The sequence below is a fragment of the Engystomops pustulosus genome, chromosome 7, assembly GCF_040894005.1.
Source record: "Engystomops pustulosus chromosome 7, aEngPut4.maternal, whole genome shotgun sequence".
Taxonomy (NCBI): Eukaryota; Metazoa; Chordata; class Amphibia; order Anura; family Leptodactylidae; genus Engystomops; species Engystomops pustulosus.
In genome coordinates, this window is record NC_092417.1 from 45263889 (window position 1) to 45282987 (window position 19099).

A 19099-nucleotide genomic window follows, 5' to 3' on the forward strand; every position below is an offset into this window, starting at 1 on the left:
GGCGCATGGTCCGACTGTGCACCAGAATGCCCCTTTCAGGGCACAATTTTTTGTAGCGTCAGGTATAGTGCAGCCGTGACACAAATGTGTTACAGACACTTTATACATGCATGTGCTAGCAGTTTATATATATCAGATGATAGGTATAAGCTAGATAGAAATGAAAAATATATGATAGAAAGATATGTAAATGATAGATAGATAATCCATAGAAATGGCAGCACTCCGAAATTCAAAAAGTTTTGTTTACACAACCTTCCTCATGGTTTATAACTGAAACATTGCACTCTAATATGGAATAAAGGATCACCATTTCACTTTTTGAACTTCGGAGTGCTGCCATTTCTATGGATTATCTATCTATCATTTACATATCTTTCTATCATATATTTTTCATTTCTTTCTAGCTTATATCTATCCTTCAACTCATATATATGTCATAAATATGTAACATCTATCTATTTCATATATATTACATTTTCCTTTAGCTCTCCACCCTGCTTTCTAGATATCCACCTGCAATGGTGGATCCTCGTTTTGGGCGGCAGCCGAGGTCCCATGTTCTCAGGGCCCATGGCAGCTCAAACTATCATGGAGCGACACAGTGCCACATGTGCCGCTCTGTACACGGGGAAAAGATAAGACATGTCCAATCTCTCCCCTTGTTACGAGATGTGCGCCGTGGTTCCCTATGGAGAGGGGAGGGGTCACCCCTCCTCCTCTCCATCACGCCGGATATATGCCCGGATGTAGCCTTGAGATGTAAGCCGGGTGGACATGTTATACATGAGATGATAGATATTAAATGAGATGTAAGCCGGGTGGACATGTTATATATGAGATGATAGATATTACATGAGATGTAAGCCGGATGGACATGTTATATATGAGATAATAGTTATTACATGAGATGTAAGCCGGGTGGACATGTTATATATATGAGATAATAGTTATTACATGAGATGTAAGCCAGGTGGACATGTTATATATGAGATAATAGTTATTACATGAGATGTAAGCCGGGTGTTATATATGAGATAATAGTTATTACATGAGATCTAAGCCGGGTGTTATATATGAGATGATAGATATTACATGAGATTGGGGGACTTGTTATATATGAGATGATAGTTATTACATGAGACAGGCAGACATGTTATACATGAGATGATAGTTATTACATGAGATATAAGGCGGGAGTACATGTTATATATGAGATAATAGTTATTACGTGAGATGTAAGCCGGGTGTTATGCATGAGATGATAGTTATTACATGAGATGTAACCCGGGTGGACATGTTATATATGAGATAATAGTTATTACTTGAGATGTGAGCCGGGAGTACATGTTATATATATGATGATAGTTATTACATGAGATGGGTGGACATGTTATATATGGGATGATAGTTATTACATGAGATGTAAGCCGGGTGTTATATATGAGATGATAGTTATTACATGAGATGTAAGCCGGGTTATATACATGTTATACATGAGATGATAGATATTACATGAGATGTAAGCCGGGTGTTATACATGAGATGTAATATAACGGGTGTTATACATGAGATGTAATATAACGGGTGTTATACATGAGATGTAATATAACGGGTGTTATACATGAGATGTAAGCCGGGTGTTATACATGAGATGTAATATAACGGGTGTGATACATGAGATGTAATATAACCGGTGTTATACATGAGATGTAATATAACCGGTGTTATACATGAGATGTAATATAACAGATGTTATACATGAGATGTAATATAACGGGTGTTATACATGAGATGTAAGCCGGGTGTTATACATGAGATGTAATATAACGGGTGTTATACACGAGATATAAGCCGGGTGTTATACATGAGATGTAATATAACGGGTGTTATACATGAGATGTAATATAACGGGTGTTATACATGAGATGTAATATAACAGGTGTTATATATGAGATGCAATATAACGGGTGTTATACATGAGATGTAAGCCGGGTGTTATACATGAGATGTAATATAACGGGTGTGATACATGAGATGTAATATAACGGGTGTTATACATGAGATGTAATCCGGGTGTGATACATGAGATGTAATATAACGGGTGTGATACATGAGATGTAATATAACGGGTGTTATACATGAGATGTAATATAACGGGTGTGATACATGAGATGTAATATAACGGATGTGATGCATGAGATGTAATATAACGGGTGTGATGCATGAGATGTAATATAACGGGTGTGATACATGAGATGTAATATAACGGGTGTGATACATGAGATGTAATATAACGGATGTGATACATGAGATGTAATATAACGGGTGTGATACATGAGATGTAATATAACGGGTGTGATGCATGAGATGTAATATAACGGGTGTGATGCATGAGATGTAATATAACGGGTGTTATGCATGAGATGTAATATAACGGGTGTTATGCATGAGATGTAATATAACGGGTGTTATGCATGAGATGTAATATAACGGGTGTTATGCATGAGATGTAATATAACGGGTGTTATGCATGAGATGTAATATAACGGGTGTTATGCATGAGATGTAATATAACGGGTGTGATACATGAGATGTAATATAACGGGTGTGATACATGAGATGTAATATAACGGGTGTGATACATGAGATGTAATATAACGGGTGTGATGCATGAGATGTAATATAACGGGTGTTATACATGAGATGTAACATAACGGGTGTTATGCATGAGATGTAATATAACGGGTGTGATACATGAGATGTAATATAACGGGTGTGATGCATGAGATGTAACATAACGGGTGTGATACATGGGATGATGTTTCTCCCTCTTTGTATTACTCCTATAGATAGAGGCAGGGGGCGGGGTCACGTAGCACCGGACGTGCAGTGCTGGGCGGCTCCTCCCCCGCCTCTCCCTGTCCCCTCCTCCTCCTCCTCTCTCCTCCCGTGTAGGATCTGCTTGTGATCCGGGGACCGGCCACATCCAGCGCTCAGCAGGCCGGAGGGAGTGTGATCAGCAGCGGCGGCCCGGTACAGGTGAGCGGGGGGAGGTGTGAGGCCTGGGCCGCTATGGGCCCGGGTGCTGGCGCGGCCTGTGTGCTGCGGGGAGGGCGCTGCTGCTGCTGCTGTTCCTCTCCTTATCCGTGGGATGGGGAGGATGGCGGAGCTGAGATTTCATGCTGAGCCATGGAGTCGCCCGGCAGCCATGTGAGGTGCCCGCTGTCCTGTGTGCTCCCAGCACCGGGCATCACATAGTCTAATCCCAGCACTACAGATGGGTGGGCACCCATGTGGGAGCCATATTGCTTGGCACCCAGCTTTCCCAGGCACAGATACAAAGTAACAAGACCTAGAGTTTGCACATAGATTCCTGCATTGTGGACAATCCTCGTGCTGCTGTGCTGATGGGTTATACCAGAACCGCAACACAAAACCATAAGTACAGCCGGGTGTCGTATATGGTGACCCAAATGTGTCCTCCAAGCCACACGCCCCTTTAGGGTTAGCACCGTCTTCCTCTTACATCTGTGAGGGTTTACCAATTGGTACCTTGACAGCTTCTTAAAATCCTCCCCATTTATAACGGTGACCCTCGCATGATACATTGTATCTGTGATGAGCCAATGTCCATCGCCCGGGCACTGCCCACCTCATGGGTGACGTCCCGGACCTTGTGCTATTCTTGCAGCAGGATACGCTGTAGTGATGCTCTATAAGGAGACAATGACACAGAAAAACAAAAACTACAAAGGGACCTTGTCCTTTTACCCCGCACAGGAACTTCCTGATAGTAAGAATAGCCCATAGGTTCCACATAGAACGTACAGACATGATATTACCTCTGTTACATCATATGAAGAGTTTATTACTTGGTGAAGTATACATTATATATACTGTGTGTATGGGCTAACATCCTGCAGGCACAAATATTAGTACATCCAACAACAACTGCATCACATGTAACCTCTGTGTGTTGTGTAAAACTTGGCATATTAATAAACCTGGCACAGTACATGTTTATTGTGTGCCCACATACCCAAATAGTTCCTATTGGCTTCCCTGATGGCATATACCAGTGGGTTCAGCCAATCTTTGTATGGGTATTGGATGATAACCCTGACCTTACCACTGCCAACCTATGTCTGGAGCAAGGAGAACACTGCACCCAATGTGCCAAATCCGTTTTATTTACTCCTTTACCAGGAAGATTCTCTTTTTGCTAGTCTAGTTTAGAATACCTGCACACTTGGCTGAGCTGAGGGTGCATGTGTATAGAGTGGACCAGAAGGACAATATTATAGAATACACAGCTTTATCTCCATCAGCTTATGTGATGCAGAGCTGGGGATTGTAACTCCGCTAGATACATTGCACTACTTTCTGATTTAAGTAGTGTATCATATAAGGTCATTTTTGATTTTAATACTTTCGTTCTCTGTAGACGGCCTGCCTGTGCTGTAGGGATACATTCCCAGTTATAAGGGCTTCCATATACAGTGACCTATGTGTATATGTCCATGTGTATAACCTTTGTACTTTAGATTCAGTGCTCCGTCACCTTTGTGCTGCATTCCTCCAGTATGCAGTGCCTCGACAGTGAAGGGGTTAACAGCGCGGCCTCTTTCTTCACAGCGGACTCCTGTGGCACAGTTACCTGTTCAGAAATTGAAATTTCATTAAAATGAAGACTTTTGTTTCAATCCTAGTTTTCAGGGCAATCTGTCACTGCAGGGCAATCCATTTATTAATGGTGTTTATCTCTCCCCTCGTACTGGCCCTGCTTGGGAGAAACGCACCTCAAGAAATTTTAGACAATCAGCGCCAGTGCCCATTGCCTTAGCACTTGGATAGGACCCGATCACCTCAATGAATGGGCTTCTGGTGTAATGTCATTTAGGATTCAGGTTTGGTGCCCAAAAAAGAGCTGATCAATAGATCCTGCCTGCAGTGTTATACACATTTGAGAACACTCAGTAAAGCAAGGGCTAATTTTTGTTGGCTGTGAGGAGGTAACATTGATCTAGAAGTATAATTTGAGGGAGTTGTCCTAAGATTCAGTGTTATCTCCTATGCACAGGATAACAAGCTGAGCCGGAGGGGTCCACAAGAATGGGCACTAATTGTTGTGTTGTTCCTTTCTTTGTCTATGGAACTGCCAGAAATGGTTAATTTTTTTTTTGGCAGAGCCAAAGAGAATGAACGGAGAGACAGGGAGCGCATGTTTTATCCCCCAATCTTAAGAACAAGCTGGACCCCTGTTTCAGTGATTGATGGGGATCCCATCTATTCCCCCGTATCCCCTGAGACAGCTCAGGAAGGAGCTACGACCCTTTGAAGTTGTCTCTCCGTGAAAGTTTTGCAATGTCATATACATTGTAATCTTACAAGATGTCTTAAGAGAGCTAAGGAGACGCCAAGCATCTTCATGCCATCTATTGCTATGGTTTCTATGGCACAGCCGCCATGATCTAATGGGGGTCTTAGAGGCCTCGGGCGTCGTCTTCCCTGGCACTCGCTCGGCCATCTGCTTCTTTGAAGGTTACTGAACCCAGACGCCGTGTGTGTACAGTGCGGCCGTCACGATTGCTTCACCCTCCTCCTTCCTGAAGGGCTCTTGGATGGCTTCTTCCTGTTTCTGTACATGGTTGGGTTACTCTCTGAGGGCAGGGACATTTCTGGAATTGAAAGTGAAATATTTTTGTTTCTTGTGCTATTTTCTGGGTTAAAGTGCACATAAAGTCTGTATGAATGTCCTCAGCGCTTCCGTCACTTTGTGGTAGGTATTGTCACCTTAGGTTATTTGGTTGTATTCACAAGGGCAGGTAGTGTGATGTGTCTAAACTGTGCCCATACTGGGCTGCTTCCTAGGCAAGCGCTGGTAGTGGCAGCCTATATTCTGCCAGGGGCTGCACTTTGTGACAGTCATTGTGATCTATATGCACACCCCTGGCCCTCCAGGGCTATTCTATCTCATGGTTAATCTTCACTGGAGCTTTACATGAACTTTCGTTACTGTATGTAAGGTGATGAAGATTCTAGAACCTGGTGGGACTCCCTAATCTTCTGCCAGGTGATGCCTTATTCTATGGGATCCTCCTGACACGGGCACTTCCCTGGCACTGCTCCATACTTACCTGTACCCTATATTATCTGACAATCTTCCACCTCTGTGGCACACCCAGAGGAGTGCCTCCTAGAAGTCATGTCTGCCGGGGCTAAAGTACAGAAGCCGTAGTAGACCTGTTGTTCTTGTTTTTCCTTCCCTTTTTTTTTTGTCTTTTAATTATATTGTGCCGGTCACCCAGCTTTCCCATAATTCTGAAAAGGTGCCTGATGATGCATACATGATCCATTGGGTGAGTCTCTTCATTACATGGGTAGAGCTCAATGGGAGTGTCTCCCTCTAGTAGCCCAAGTGTTGATGAGCTGCAATACAAGATACAGCCTGTGGACATGTGTGGTGCTGTTTCTGGAAGAAAGCTGAAGTATTAGTCTAACCCTATACAAATCGTGTACTCCCCTCTTTGGTTGCAGTGGTGGCCCTCTATTACTATGTGTGTGACTTCCGAGACAATCAATAATCAAAGATTTGATGGCTGAATGTGTGAGGTCATCTTTTCCAGAACTAGACCCAGGAGGCCTTTTGCTGATGTAACAACTGAGCACACAAATTTTTGGGATTTGTCTTTTGCATTTTTACGCCAAAAGGGTTAATTGGACATTGGGTAGAAAGAACCAATAACAAGCACATGCCAAAACTATATGACTATTCCACCCCGGGCGACTTGTGCGCACGCACCATTGCACATTCCCAGCTGCCTTCTCTCCTGGGTGCTGGAAGTACATATACTCAGATTTACTGACATGGAAATATACATTTTATTAAACATTACATGTTTGCCACCTTCAGGCCCAAATTCTTCTTGACGCCAGTTTCGACCCATGTATTATTAATTTTACAAGATTTTCGTGAGGGGGATTTTTTGGCTGGAGTCTGCAGTATTGATTTGTGTAGGATTTTATCAAACAGTGCGCTGACTTTGAAAGTTTTGTGAATACTTAAAGGGGTCTTTGCAAGTTATCTTCTGTCCATAGGATGAGTGATAAGGTGATCGATAAGGGTCTGACAACTAACAAGCACAACAACTGGACCTCCAGAAATCTAGAGAATGAGCTCATGTTATCACAAATAATATGGGAGTCTTGGAATCTGCAGAGAACCTTATCCATCTCTACCATTCATTGTCAGTGAGAGTGCTGGAGATAGCTGCGTGCTGTGCTCAGCAGTTTCTGACACTCCCATACTATTGAATTGAGTGTCCACACACCAATTGGTAAAAACTTGCCCCCTATTCTATGGATGGCTGATGGTCCCGTTCTGATCATTAGAGATCCCAGAAGTTGAATCGACACAAAGTGGCTATTGATCCCCCTGTCCTGTGGATCAAACCATTAAAAGAGACTCCCGATCTAAATCATAATCAGTATTAAAAATTTGGATAAACCCTTGAAAAGAAATCGACCATGAAAATCAAGAATGATAAACCAGGTACACTTATTCGTAGATCCATGACCCGTGACTGTGGTAATCTTCTTATATTTATCTATGGCCTCTTTCCTTCTAAAATCAAGTTTTATAGTTATGCTACTGAACCTGAAAGTCTCCTTGGCATGTTACCAGAGCCCCTCCATGCTGTAGCTTCATGGGCTGTTACTGTCTCCCCCTACTCCTTCAGCATTTCCCCCTCCCACTGCCTGATGTAACACTGAGGGGCTCTGGTAATACCCCCAGGATCCCTTCAGGCTCATTAGCATGATTTTAAAAGTTGTTTGTAGGAGGGAGGCCTTGGATCACAAATATAGGAAGATTACCACAGTCCCAGTGCCTGGATCTATGAGTAAGTGTCCCTGGTTCATCATGCTTCAATTTGATGGTAGATTTCCTTAAGTGTCTTTGAACTAAAACCAGACCAATACGTAGAATATTCAGTTTTTTACAGCCAAAAATGTGACCTGAACAAACATTTGCGATGGAAAGGAAAAAATTACAGCTCATGTTTTCCTGCTAGGAAAAAGTCACCAGGCGGAGGAATAGCGGGCGCTCTCTGTTTTGTTGTCGTCTTGTGGCTGGCACGCTCTGCACGCTATATATAACAGCATTGTCTTACCAAGGCTTCTGTATGCACTGAAGTGTACTAACCCCGAACCACAGACTGCAACAGTTGAGACCGATGGTGGGGTGTGGAACATTGGGTAAAGTTACTTCTGGGGTCCGAAAGGGGAATGGCCTGCGTTGTGCGCCGTTAACATACAAACTGTGATGTGCACCATATTGTTCCCCCGTAACATTTTTCAATGTTACGGGGGAATTAAAGTTGTTTTTTTTTTTTTTTTTTTTTTTTTTTTTTGGGAGGGCATTTGGTTAAAGGAACATTGGATTTATTGAATTCTACCTTGTGCATGGCATAAAGGAAGGAGCTTCAGGCCCTGCACCGTGTACTATTCAATGAATCTGCTTTGGCTGAAATGTTCCTTTAATGGACTAGCCATCAATAATAGATCAATGGGAGACAACTCTCAGCAGTCCGGCGGGTCATGCTGATTTTGTTGCCCCTTTCACAAGCAGGGGTGCCAATATTTTAACCCCCCCACTCATCTAATATCATTGGTCTGTCATATGTTGATTGAGGGTCAGGAAGTAAGGGCTTTCCTCAGGGTTCTGTCACATGATATGTTTATGGACCGTTTTTAAACGCACTGAAAAGGCATGAGTTTACCAAGTTTTTGGCTGGTTTGAATCTTTTCCTTCATTTGTGGAAGTGTAAGCAGTTAAAATGTTAATACAGGATTAAAACCAGCTAAACACACAGTATTAATGCGTTTATAAACAGTCCAAGAACCCGACCAAGATGCCACCCTCAGAGACTTTGCCAGTTAAGGCCACCTTGTAGGCTTGTGGAGACTTATAGCCATTGTTTCTCCACTAGAGGATTCTGGGAAATATGCAGATATGTTTTCCAGGACGGCACAAGGAAAACCACACCTCTTTTTCTGCCTTGTAAGAAGGCGCCCTTAACATCAAGCAAGACTTTCATGAAGCCTTAATACATGATGTGGGATTAAAGCCAAACCAGGATATCTATTCCAGAACAGACTCCCAACTGTACACAGCACTGTTTCGATGTGGTTGTGTATTTTCAGTAGTTTAGGGAGTAAGATTTCTTCTTACGGAGACTTTACCATTTATGGCCACCTTGCAGGCGTGTGGAGACCTATAGCCACTGATGCGCCACTAGAGGATTTGGGGAAATATACAAATATGTTTTCCAGGATGGAAAGCTACCTTGTAATCTGTTACTTCTGGGATAGATATACTGCTTTGGCTTTATTCCCACGGTATGTCAATAGGCTTCCTGAAAGTCATGCTTGATGGTAAGGGAGCTGCCTTACTATGTTTTCCTTGTCCTATCCTAGAAAACATATTTGCATATATAGGTTGAACCATTCCAGACTGTATTACAGAAGATGTACCCTAGGTGGCATTTGGGACTACCCTCTTTGTCTGAGCAGAGCGTTGTCAGGGAGTGCATCGTCTATGAATAACATAAATGGCTCTGGGCTTTCTAATATTGTAGGTCTTGAACATACAGTTCGAACCCAATGTTGGAAGAGCCTGTTTGGGTCACCTGGTTGGTCATCTTTGAGTTATTATTTTCTGGGTTTTTGCCACTTTGCGTTGGCTATGTTCTAAAAGAAAATAGTTTCCTGGTAAATCCAGGATTGGAATATTTCAATTTTTTTTATTTTTTTTTTTTTAAGTAGTGCTTGGATAAATGCACATCATGGTGCCCACTGTTTACACGGAGTGCCCCCCCTTGTCACACCCTATAAGCCAGACATGTCCCAACAGAGCAAGTAACACGGTCCTGTCTGACGGCGTGTCCTACTAGGGTGAAAGCCGCTGTCTCATGCACCTTCTTTGATGCTACTTGCTGACTCAGAGGTCGATGTCTCTTTAAAAATGTTCCTGTCTTCCTGATGAAAGCCACGTGGTGCTGAAGATGCAGCGCTGGGTGTGGGGAGGTGATTGGAAACGGCAAAGCTCGTCTGGAAGGTATTTCCAGGGAAGGGCTAGACAGGCAGTAACCTGCTGCCGAGCCGTATGGGTAACCTACATCATGATGATTCTGCTGCCTAAAGTCACCTACAGCGTAAATCTTTTCCTACCAAGATATTGTAAGATAGCTTTCATATCATGCCGCAGAAAATTACTTTTCAGCTGCTGAATAACTTCAACGGGATTGACTTTAAATTGGACACAGGATGCTGGGTAGATAAGCGGCTCCTTCAGGAGAGGTCCTCCCAGTTGAATATGGAACCCCAAAACTACTGACAATTGTATATGTAACAGATGACAGCATAATGCCTTGTATTGTCTTTTGTTTATTGGCAAAAAAGTCTAATAAAAAGAGTTTGAAAACAAAACTTCAGTGGGAATAGTGACTTTGCCGAAGCTGGAGATCTATAGGCTGTCCTATTAGCAGAACACCAATGCAGGATCCATCATGACCGCTCTGACTGTATATTGTACATAAGACCTTTCCTCCAGGTCAGTGTTGCATCTGTATAATCTGTTGGGTGATGACTGAACTGCTAATCATCTTGGATGGTTTCATGGCCTAAATATAGAAAAGTTTTTTTGTACATAGTGAAAGTTGTGCTTGATGCATCATGGCACATGGTGTTGGGTTACTAGACGTGGGCTAAGATGTGTTTCATCAGCTAACATACGCAAGAGAAGTGTATAATAGCATTGCTGCATAAGGCTGCAGTATACGAGCGGTCTTCATGAAAATGTTACCATTAGGTGGCGCTGCTAGGTTGGAGGGTTTTGGTTGCCTGGACAGTACCTGGTCGAAGCTGTGCTCACACACAGGACCACGGGGCTTGTACGCCTGAAATGTGGATCAGTGTTGTTGTTTTAACTTTTGTTATAAAACCAGTGTTACATCGTGAAATGGCCCTAGGTAAAGTGAGATTTAAAAAAAAAAAAAAATTAAAATGAAAGTCATGGCTGAAGTTTGGCTTCCTCTATGTCAAATAATTCACTTGTGACCTTGTGTGGAGGTTTTAATGAAGGTTGGTTAATAAGATTTGCATGTAACTAAGCCTCAACGCTTTATTCGGTCATTCCCTATTCGGGATGTCATAAAGTGTCTCATTTATGGGTAGAAGGGTGCGGTCACACCTTGCGTTTTGGTTGCGTTTTCATTGCATATTGAAACGCATTACAGAGGGGATTTGCAGCAAGCTGCTCCAGTCATTCGGATTGCACGGACTCCCCCCTTCTTGTAATCTTTAGTGGTCCCAAAGGATGGACTCCCAATGATCACCAACTTGTTTTCTATTATATGATTAGGGTATTACTTAATAAGTATTCAGCCTTGAAGCGGTTTTCCTATGAAAAAAAGGGGGCTGATCAGTGGGGATCTCAGTGATGAGACCCCCACTCAGATCACGAAAACGAGGGGTCTGATGGGGTCCCACGTACCTCTGTCAGACACCCTCATTGCTCCGTCAGACTAATGGAGCACAACAGTAATGTGCGGCGCATGTCCACATGCGTTTGAGTGACGAGTGTTCCGACGGAGATCCGTGGGACCCTATCAGATCCTTCGTTTTTGTTATCTGTGGGGGTCTCGGCACTGTGAATAGGGCCTAAATTTTGTTCATGGGAAAACTTCTTTAAAGTGTAAGTAAACCTTTTAAAGTATCTTTCTTTTAATTTTAGAAATGAATATAATGCAGGTAATGATATTAAAGTTTGTAATATAGTTTATTAGGCGACTTTACTGTGCCTTTTTGTGTCTCTTCTTTCTCCTGTAGTGAACAGTGTAGCTGAAGTTTTTAACACAGGATAGAGATATGTTAAGGAGGCTAAAGATTAACTCTTTCAATACTAAGCAAATGTTTCCAAACTATCCAGGGACTGTCTGTAAAGAGCCATTAGACACTTTCTCAGGTTCCTTTATCTCTCAGCTGTCAGTGGATACAGGACAGAAAGCTGATTTACACAAACTGCTTAAGGCTACATTCCCACTGCTGTGAACCCGCCGCACCGTAGCACGGCGGGCACAGGGCGGCGCGGGAGGAGGAGGTGAGCGCAGCTTATCCCCGCCCCTCTCCATAGCGATGTGTGGCCGCGGTGCCGTAATACGGGGAAAGATAGGACATGTCCTATCTTTTCCCGGGCTACGGAGCGGTACGGTGCCGCACGTGTGCTGCACCGTACCGCTCCCGTAGGCGCCGCAAGCCCATAGAAGTGTATGGGGGACGTATATACGTCCCCCATACTGTAGTGTGAATGTAGCCTAAATAAGTAAGGAAAGCAGAGGGAAAAGAAGTTTACTATTATCATCTGCACTATTCATTTGGGCAATTTTCTTAAATGTTTAGTTCCTTTTTGTACCAGGACAGTCTTGCCTTTTTGCGTCCTATCAGTCACAATGTATTTTGGTTCTCTGAATAAACATGGAAAAACCTGCATGTGGTGCATAGTGTGAAACAGAGGACCTCCGCACAAGGAGACGGCAGAGTGACCCTCCATGTTGTGTACTTTCTGTAACTTATTAGCATATGAGGTATTTCTTCAAGAAGACTGTGGAATGTTATCTTGTCTTCTGAAGGTGTTCATGGAAGTTTCAACTTCCTCTCCCTCTTGGAAAGCGGCCAATGTATTTAGAAGGTGTTTCCCAATGTGATTGCAGGCTTCAGTTTACAAGATATTCTTTGCAAACCTCATTCAGTGCCAACTGTGAATAAGAAGTGATGGGCTTTATGTACAAGGCAGGTCCTGAATGTGATTTTTTTTTTAAGTTTTGGAAAAAAATGTAACTCTAAAAAGTAGTTTTTCTGCTTTCTCTTGATCATGGTTTATTGGGATCCTGGGGACAGTGTTGTTTATACATAGAATATTATATAGTATATTTATTTGGACCCTTACTCATCTCTGTAGAATGGGTCATGTCTCTTTATAGCCCATGTGTGGGATGTCCGCAGCCAAGTTTATCCCCATGTCTAGTCGTGTGTAATAGTCTCATTATATCGACAGCTCTTACATGAAGACTGCACATCGAGCTTTTACCCTGTGAGCTGGAGAGGACTAGATGCGTCTTCTAGCCAAAATGTCCTAACTTCTTCTGCTCACAGCTTGAAACATTTTTTGAAAGTTTTTATTTTTAATTTTTAGTTTTCGTGAAAGAAGACTTCATTGTTCAGTTGTAAAAAAATGGAGGGTGGGGGGATTTTACCCCTTGTCATATCCCATTGGGGCTCCTGCCAGAAGATGAAATAAAGTGGTCACTTCCTATCCATACTATTTTTACCTCAGATATCTATCACATGCTGTGGTATTTGTTATTAATATCTGTAGAAAAAACTGAGGTAAAATGTTTGTGTATATAAGTGCGCGGTCAATGTATAGTTACCAGTAGTATTTTTAATGGTGTTACTTATGTTTAAGGACATGAAAGTCATCTAAAGTCTATTTGTATGCTGTGAGGTCACTTCCGGAGGGAGGGGAATCTATATCTGACACTAGCCGGGTTTTCTAAGAATGATGGGACTATCTGTAAAACGCTTTCCAACATGGCTTCACACTTCTCCTCCAAAGTCATCAGCTGCCTTGCAAGGAGGTTTATTCCAATGCATTCCAGGTCCTAATTATACTTCAGGGCTAAGGAGTATCTTATTTTGGGAAGCTTCAGCAAAGTGTCCACCCAGAGAGAATCTCATACTGTAGCTATTCTAACTCTAGTTCTTACGTCATCAGCATCCGAGTACGGAATCTGCCAATCCACTGCCCATTTGGTAGTGCTGGTTATCACTGACCTTTGGTTTATTTACTAGGAAATTCCCATAAATCAAGGCACTTGCCAGAATGAGGAAGCTAAGTTGGGATTTTCTGATCCTTGTTTTAATACAAAATTTTTGTATTGGTGAGGCTGCCACTTTTTCAAGTTTCCTGAAGTTGGCCTACTTAATCATTGCCATGGATGTTCTATCTTTTGCTGGAATACGGCACCATGCACCATATATTACTGTGGAGAGGGTCTCTTCCTCTCTACGGCGCTGACATGTGCCTGTTGTGCTACGGTACTGACGGGCACATGTTAATGTGAATGTAACCTTAGGTGCTGCCACACTTCCCATTTTCGGACCGTTTTAAAGCATGCGTTTTCAATCGCATCTGTTTTTTGCTGTTTACCATGCATTTGGCTGCTTTGACCTGTTTATCTATTTGGCAAAGCAGCCAAATGCATGGTAAACAAGAAAAATTTTTTAACGGACTGGAAACGCATGCTTTAAAACGGTCCAAAAACTGGATTTGTGGCATCGCCCTAAGGTACATGAATCTTCCCGAAGTTGGTGAAGGAAAAGGGGGCTCAGTACCCATGTTCCAGTGATATTTGGGTGGGACTTTTATCACAAATTCTATGGAGAACCTTTAGAATAGGTTAACCCTTAGAGAATGCCACCAGCATTTTCAGTCAATGGCTGTTCAGTCAGGAAAATGTCTCTGCAGTCGGGACTTTCTCTAGAATATCTTCTGCTTCACTTCAGTTTATTAAAAGCTCCTTGTACAGTTTGTCATTCAGACATCTTGGCCTTGCTGGATATCGCTGGATCGTTCCCAATTTAGCTGCTTGTGACAAAATTAGATTCCAGGATTACTATTTCCCGGACAGGACTTATGGCTCTCCTCATATTATACTTATTATATGTAGGATAGGATGTTGTGACTACAGAACCCCTGTGGTTGTCAGACAGGAAAATTATAAAGACTATTGAGAATCCTCAAACCAACAAAGAATTTTACCTCATGGGGGGGCCATACTCATTACTCATATGTAATATGACAATTTCGGTGTGACCATCTGATATATGTGACTCCTCCCAATATTGGATGGCAGAAAAAGATTTGTGCTTGTTGTATCTTATCAATTTGAAATCTTGAAACTGCGTATACCGTATATACCTGATTATAAGTATATGCCGAGGTACCTAATTTTACAACAAGAAAACTGGGAAAACTTAATAACTCTAGCATAATCCAAGGGTGAGAAGTGCAGCAACTACTCTTTAATGTTATGTTAAGCAGAAGAGCCCCCCTTAATAATTTAATGTCCAGCTACTTAGCCCCTTGAAAAAAAATAATAAACAGTACTTACCTCTAGTGCGCTTTCTTTATACACTCGAGTATAAGCCGAGTCGGGTTTATTCAGCACATTTTATTTTTGCTGAAAAACTCAGCTTAAACTTGAGTATAAGCGATAGTCCTTCCTAGAAAAAAAATAAGATGATGTAGGAGAAATTCTCAAAATGACTCCCATTTATGAAGCACCACCTCTGTGGCTCTGACTTGAAAGATGTTATTCAATGGTTCCTTAAAGGTTGATAAAATAGCCCTTTAACTGTGCAAGAACATATGTCCGCTAGAACATGAGCAGAGGAAGAATGGAAAGTATTTACCTCAGGGGCAAATGAAGCTCTGAGATTATAGTGTTCAGCAGATAGTCTGATTGGATCAAGTTAATCAAGTGAAGAGCAAAGGGATTTCATGATGGCTGAGTTGTCGCTCATTGTGCTACACAAGGGCTGGCTTTATTTAGCTCTGATTTGCTTGTAGAAAGCAGTGAGAGCCTGGCAGAGCCCGGGCACGAGGGCACACTGACAGGGATGGATCCTCCTAGCACGCAGTCAACAGCGCTCGGGGCGGATGTGAAGCTGTGACGTCTGCATGTCTCATACAGACTATCCAGACCTAGTAGTCTGTGCATTAGATGGCCCCTACACGTAAGTTTACCCCCCACTAATATATATATTTTTATGTTTTATCTGCTGGGAGAAGCATTTCATAGCTGTTCATGATATGACTGAAAGACGGGACAGTCAAGGAAATATTTGTGGTGCCTTCAGCATAAGGGTCGGTTCACACTTTCAGTTTTTCAGATGCAGTTTTTGAGGCCAAAAGCATGTGTGGATGATAATGGGTTGAGACAAATAATTAAAGGTTTTACTCCTCCGACTACTTAGTCTCGGGCCCCTTTCAGTCGGCCGTATGCCAGTCGTACGAACGGCTACTAGAGTAGGGCTGCCATGTAAGTACATTGTGCAAGGCACAGTACTGTGAGCACACACGTGTGGCCGTCACCCTCTATGAAGAGGGAAGGGTCGAGCAGCGCTTACCCCCTCCACCTCCGCAGCCGAATGTATGCTACTCCTAGGCTGGGCATAGCCTACATTCGTGTGATAGAGGCCATAGCTCCTGCGTTTGAACATTATGTACAGTGTTATATACTGATAGGTTGGTCTCATGGCTTGTGGATGGTTTGCTTGTCCGTTATCCTATGATGGATCCGTCTGTGCTGCTGAGAAGGGATGTTCTCTTCATTATGTGCAGCATTTATCTGATTACTTAAGAATAAAATGTTCTAATGGAACTTCTATTTTTATCGATTTTTTTTATTTTTTTTTTATTTATTTTTTTTCTTTTCGGCCTCTCCCTTTATGATGTGTAAATGTTGCGGCTCTGTGAGGTTGGGGGTGATTGTCTAGATGCAGGCATCATCTCTGAGTCCAGGTCTGAGCTGTCGGGTTCATGGAGTGCACAGTAGCATAAACTTGTTATCCTCTATAAGTCGGCTTAGCTAAATCAGCCAGTGCGTTTTCTCGGCTCTGCTTATTCCATTACTCGGGTGTAAAAGTGAAAATCACTTTGTGTTGTCCTTCGGTGTCATGGGCAAAGCATTTTTATCTGTTATAACTTTATATCTATAATTATCAAAGATCGCAGTTAAAATTTAGATTCTCATTCTGATACTGGAGTAGAGGTCTGTAAATCCTACATGAATCACACATTATATTTTATATCTCTGTATGTTCAGCTGTAGTGACTGAGGGGACTGGATCTCTTCAGTGTAGCAGCTTGAATGTAGCCCTTAGGTACATGATATACAAAAGCCCTGATTCCCGGTAGGGGACACCACCTGAGCCAGAACCAGGGTGACCATGTAGGAAATTGGAATTGCAACCTTTTGCAACTCAGGGGAGTGGGGAGGGTAAAAAGAAACTATTAGCAGGGGGCGATTGCGGCTAGTGTGATAAAGGAGAGGTTATAACTTGTATTTAAGTGTCAACATCTGTTCTGTGTTTCCTAAAGTACTGATGTCTCAATGCTTTTGCCTCTTGTAGAAAGAAGACCTGCACAATATTAAGAAAGCACAATGGAGTTTTACGAGCATTTTCTTATCCTGGTCCCACTGGTGGTCATTATAGTCAGCGTCCTCTTCTTCTGCCTCTTCATGAAAGAGACTTCTTATGATGAGGTTCTGGCAAAACAGAAGAAGGACCTGAAGCTCCCTTCCACAAAGGTAGACAAAAAGAAAATTGACAAAAAAAAGAACAAGAAAAAAGAAACTCAAAACGGGAACCTTCACGAGTCTGATTCGGAACCGGCCATACGCGACTTTGACTTGGGAGATGCTTTGTCCAGCGAAGAAGAACATGTTGTCCCTGCTCCTGTGATTCCAACCGAGAACACGCCCAATGTAAGAGAGCGCAAGAAGAAGGACAAGAAGCAGCCAAAACCGGTGGTGGAGGAACCGGTCAACAAGGAGGTCAATGGGACAAAGGTCCCGGTGAAGAAGCCTGAGCCGATTCCTGTAACAAAGCAGCCGACTCCTCCCCCTCCTCCTCCTCCTGAAACGACTGGATCCAAGAAAAAACAAGGGCAGAAAAAGCAGAAGAATGGACGAGGTATAATTTCCTTTACCCTAATACTTTTAAGTTTTTTTTAACTTCAACCATAACTCCTGTGCGCCCCTTTTCCAAAATAACTTGATTCATGTGTCACTGTTGCTATACTGTGGATAGGTGATGAGGCTTTTTATGAAATGATCCCCTAACTAATAGTGACTTGCTATTCATTCCGGCTGAGTAGAGATGGTTCACGTACCGAGCCTTCTGTTTTCAGTAGTCGTCTTCTGGTAACCAGTTTGATGGGACACGAAACCTAAACAGTGTCAGTTTTACCATCACCAGAGATTTCTGCTGTTCACCCAGAGATTCCTGGACATATAGCAAAATTTTGGAGGAAGAGTGTTATAAGAATGCAATGCATTGGCAATAAGGTTACCCAATGTATCAAAACATCTGTACTTTTTGGATACTTTAAAGGAAACCTACTTTCTGAAAGATTCTCCTTCCCCACAGAAGCTTTATCACATTTCTTCTGGGATGCAGCTGCTGCAGAAATAGCAGACGGCTCTTGGTCTGTGTATACATGTTTACCATGCGTTTGGCTGGTTTGAATCCAGTTTTTTTTCATTTGTGAAAGTTTAAGCAGCTATGAAAATATTAATACTGCTGCTTACACTTCCAGCAATTAGGAAAAACTGATTCAAAGCAGCCTAATGTATGGGAAACATGCAAAAACGCACCAAGAGAGCACCGTGTGACGGCACCCTTAAAGCTCTGAACAGTTCAAAATCTCCTTCTGTCATTTTTGGTACTGTGCATTAAATGACTTCTGGACAGTTGCCGTCAAACAAGTTTAATTCAGTGGTATTTAAAGATGGATCTTTTCAGACATCTCTTTATATATCACTACATAATCCTTTTTTTAAAGCAAATAAATAATTAAATTAAATTGCATTAATAAAAAGACACACAGTAACTTTCTGTTTTTCTTGAAATTATTATATCAGTATCATTACCGTATTTTTCGGACTGTAAGGTGCACAAAAAATCCTTAGATTTTCTCAGAAATCAAAGGTGCCCCTTATAGTCCAGTGCGCCTTGTATATGAATTGTACTTACAGACCACAGCTGCCTTGAACTGTGCACAGGTCTGCCACCTGCTGGTCATTCATCCTTATAATAAGGTGCGCCTTATATATGAACCGAGACGTTTAAGCAGGCATTTATTGATGGTGCGCCTTATAGTCCGAAAAATACGGTACACTGCTCCAGATATCGTATTGCACTCAAAATTCTGGTATCCATGCAATCCTAAGACTGCGGTGACACGGTG

At 42.4% G+C, this 19099-nt stretch overlaps 1 protein-coding gene across 11 annotated transcripts in view; it reads left to right on the plus strand.

Moving 5' to 3' along the window:
• The first annotated feature begins 2854 nt into the window (after positions 1-2854).
• Positions 2855-19099, plus strand: part of KTN1 (kinectin 1) — a 62168-nt gene continuing 45923 nt past the window's right edge. For 6 of the 11 annotated variants that reach the window (XM_072115735.1, XM_072115737.1, XM_072115733.1 and 3 more), the window contains exons 1-2: positions 2855-3042; positions 17260-17823. In XM_072115735.1, the coding sequence (XP_071971836.1) occupies positions 17292-17823 (532 nt within the window). In that variant the 5' untranslated portion in view covers positions 2855-3042; positions 17260-17291. Of the gene's footprint in view, positions 3043-15689; positions 15862-17259; positions 17824-19099 lie in introns of those variants that run through there. The other 5 variants (XM_072115730.1, XM_072115734.1, XM_072115736.1 and 2 more) reach the window with 2 other exon arrangements.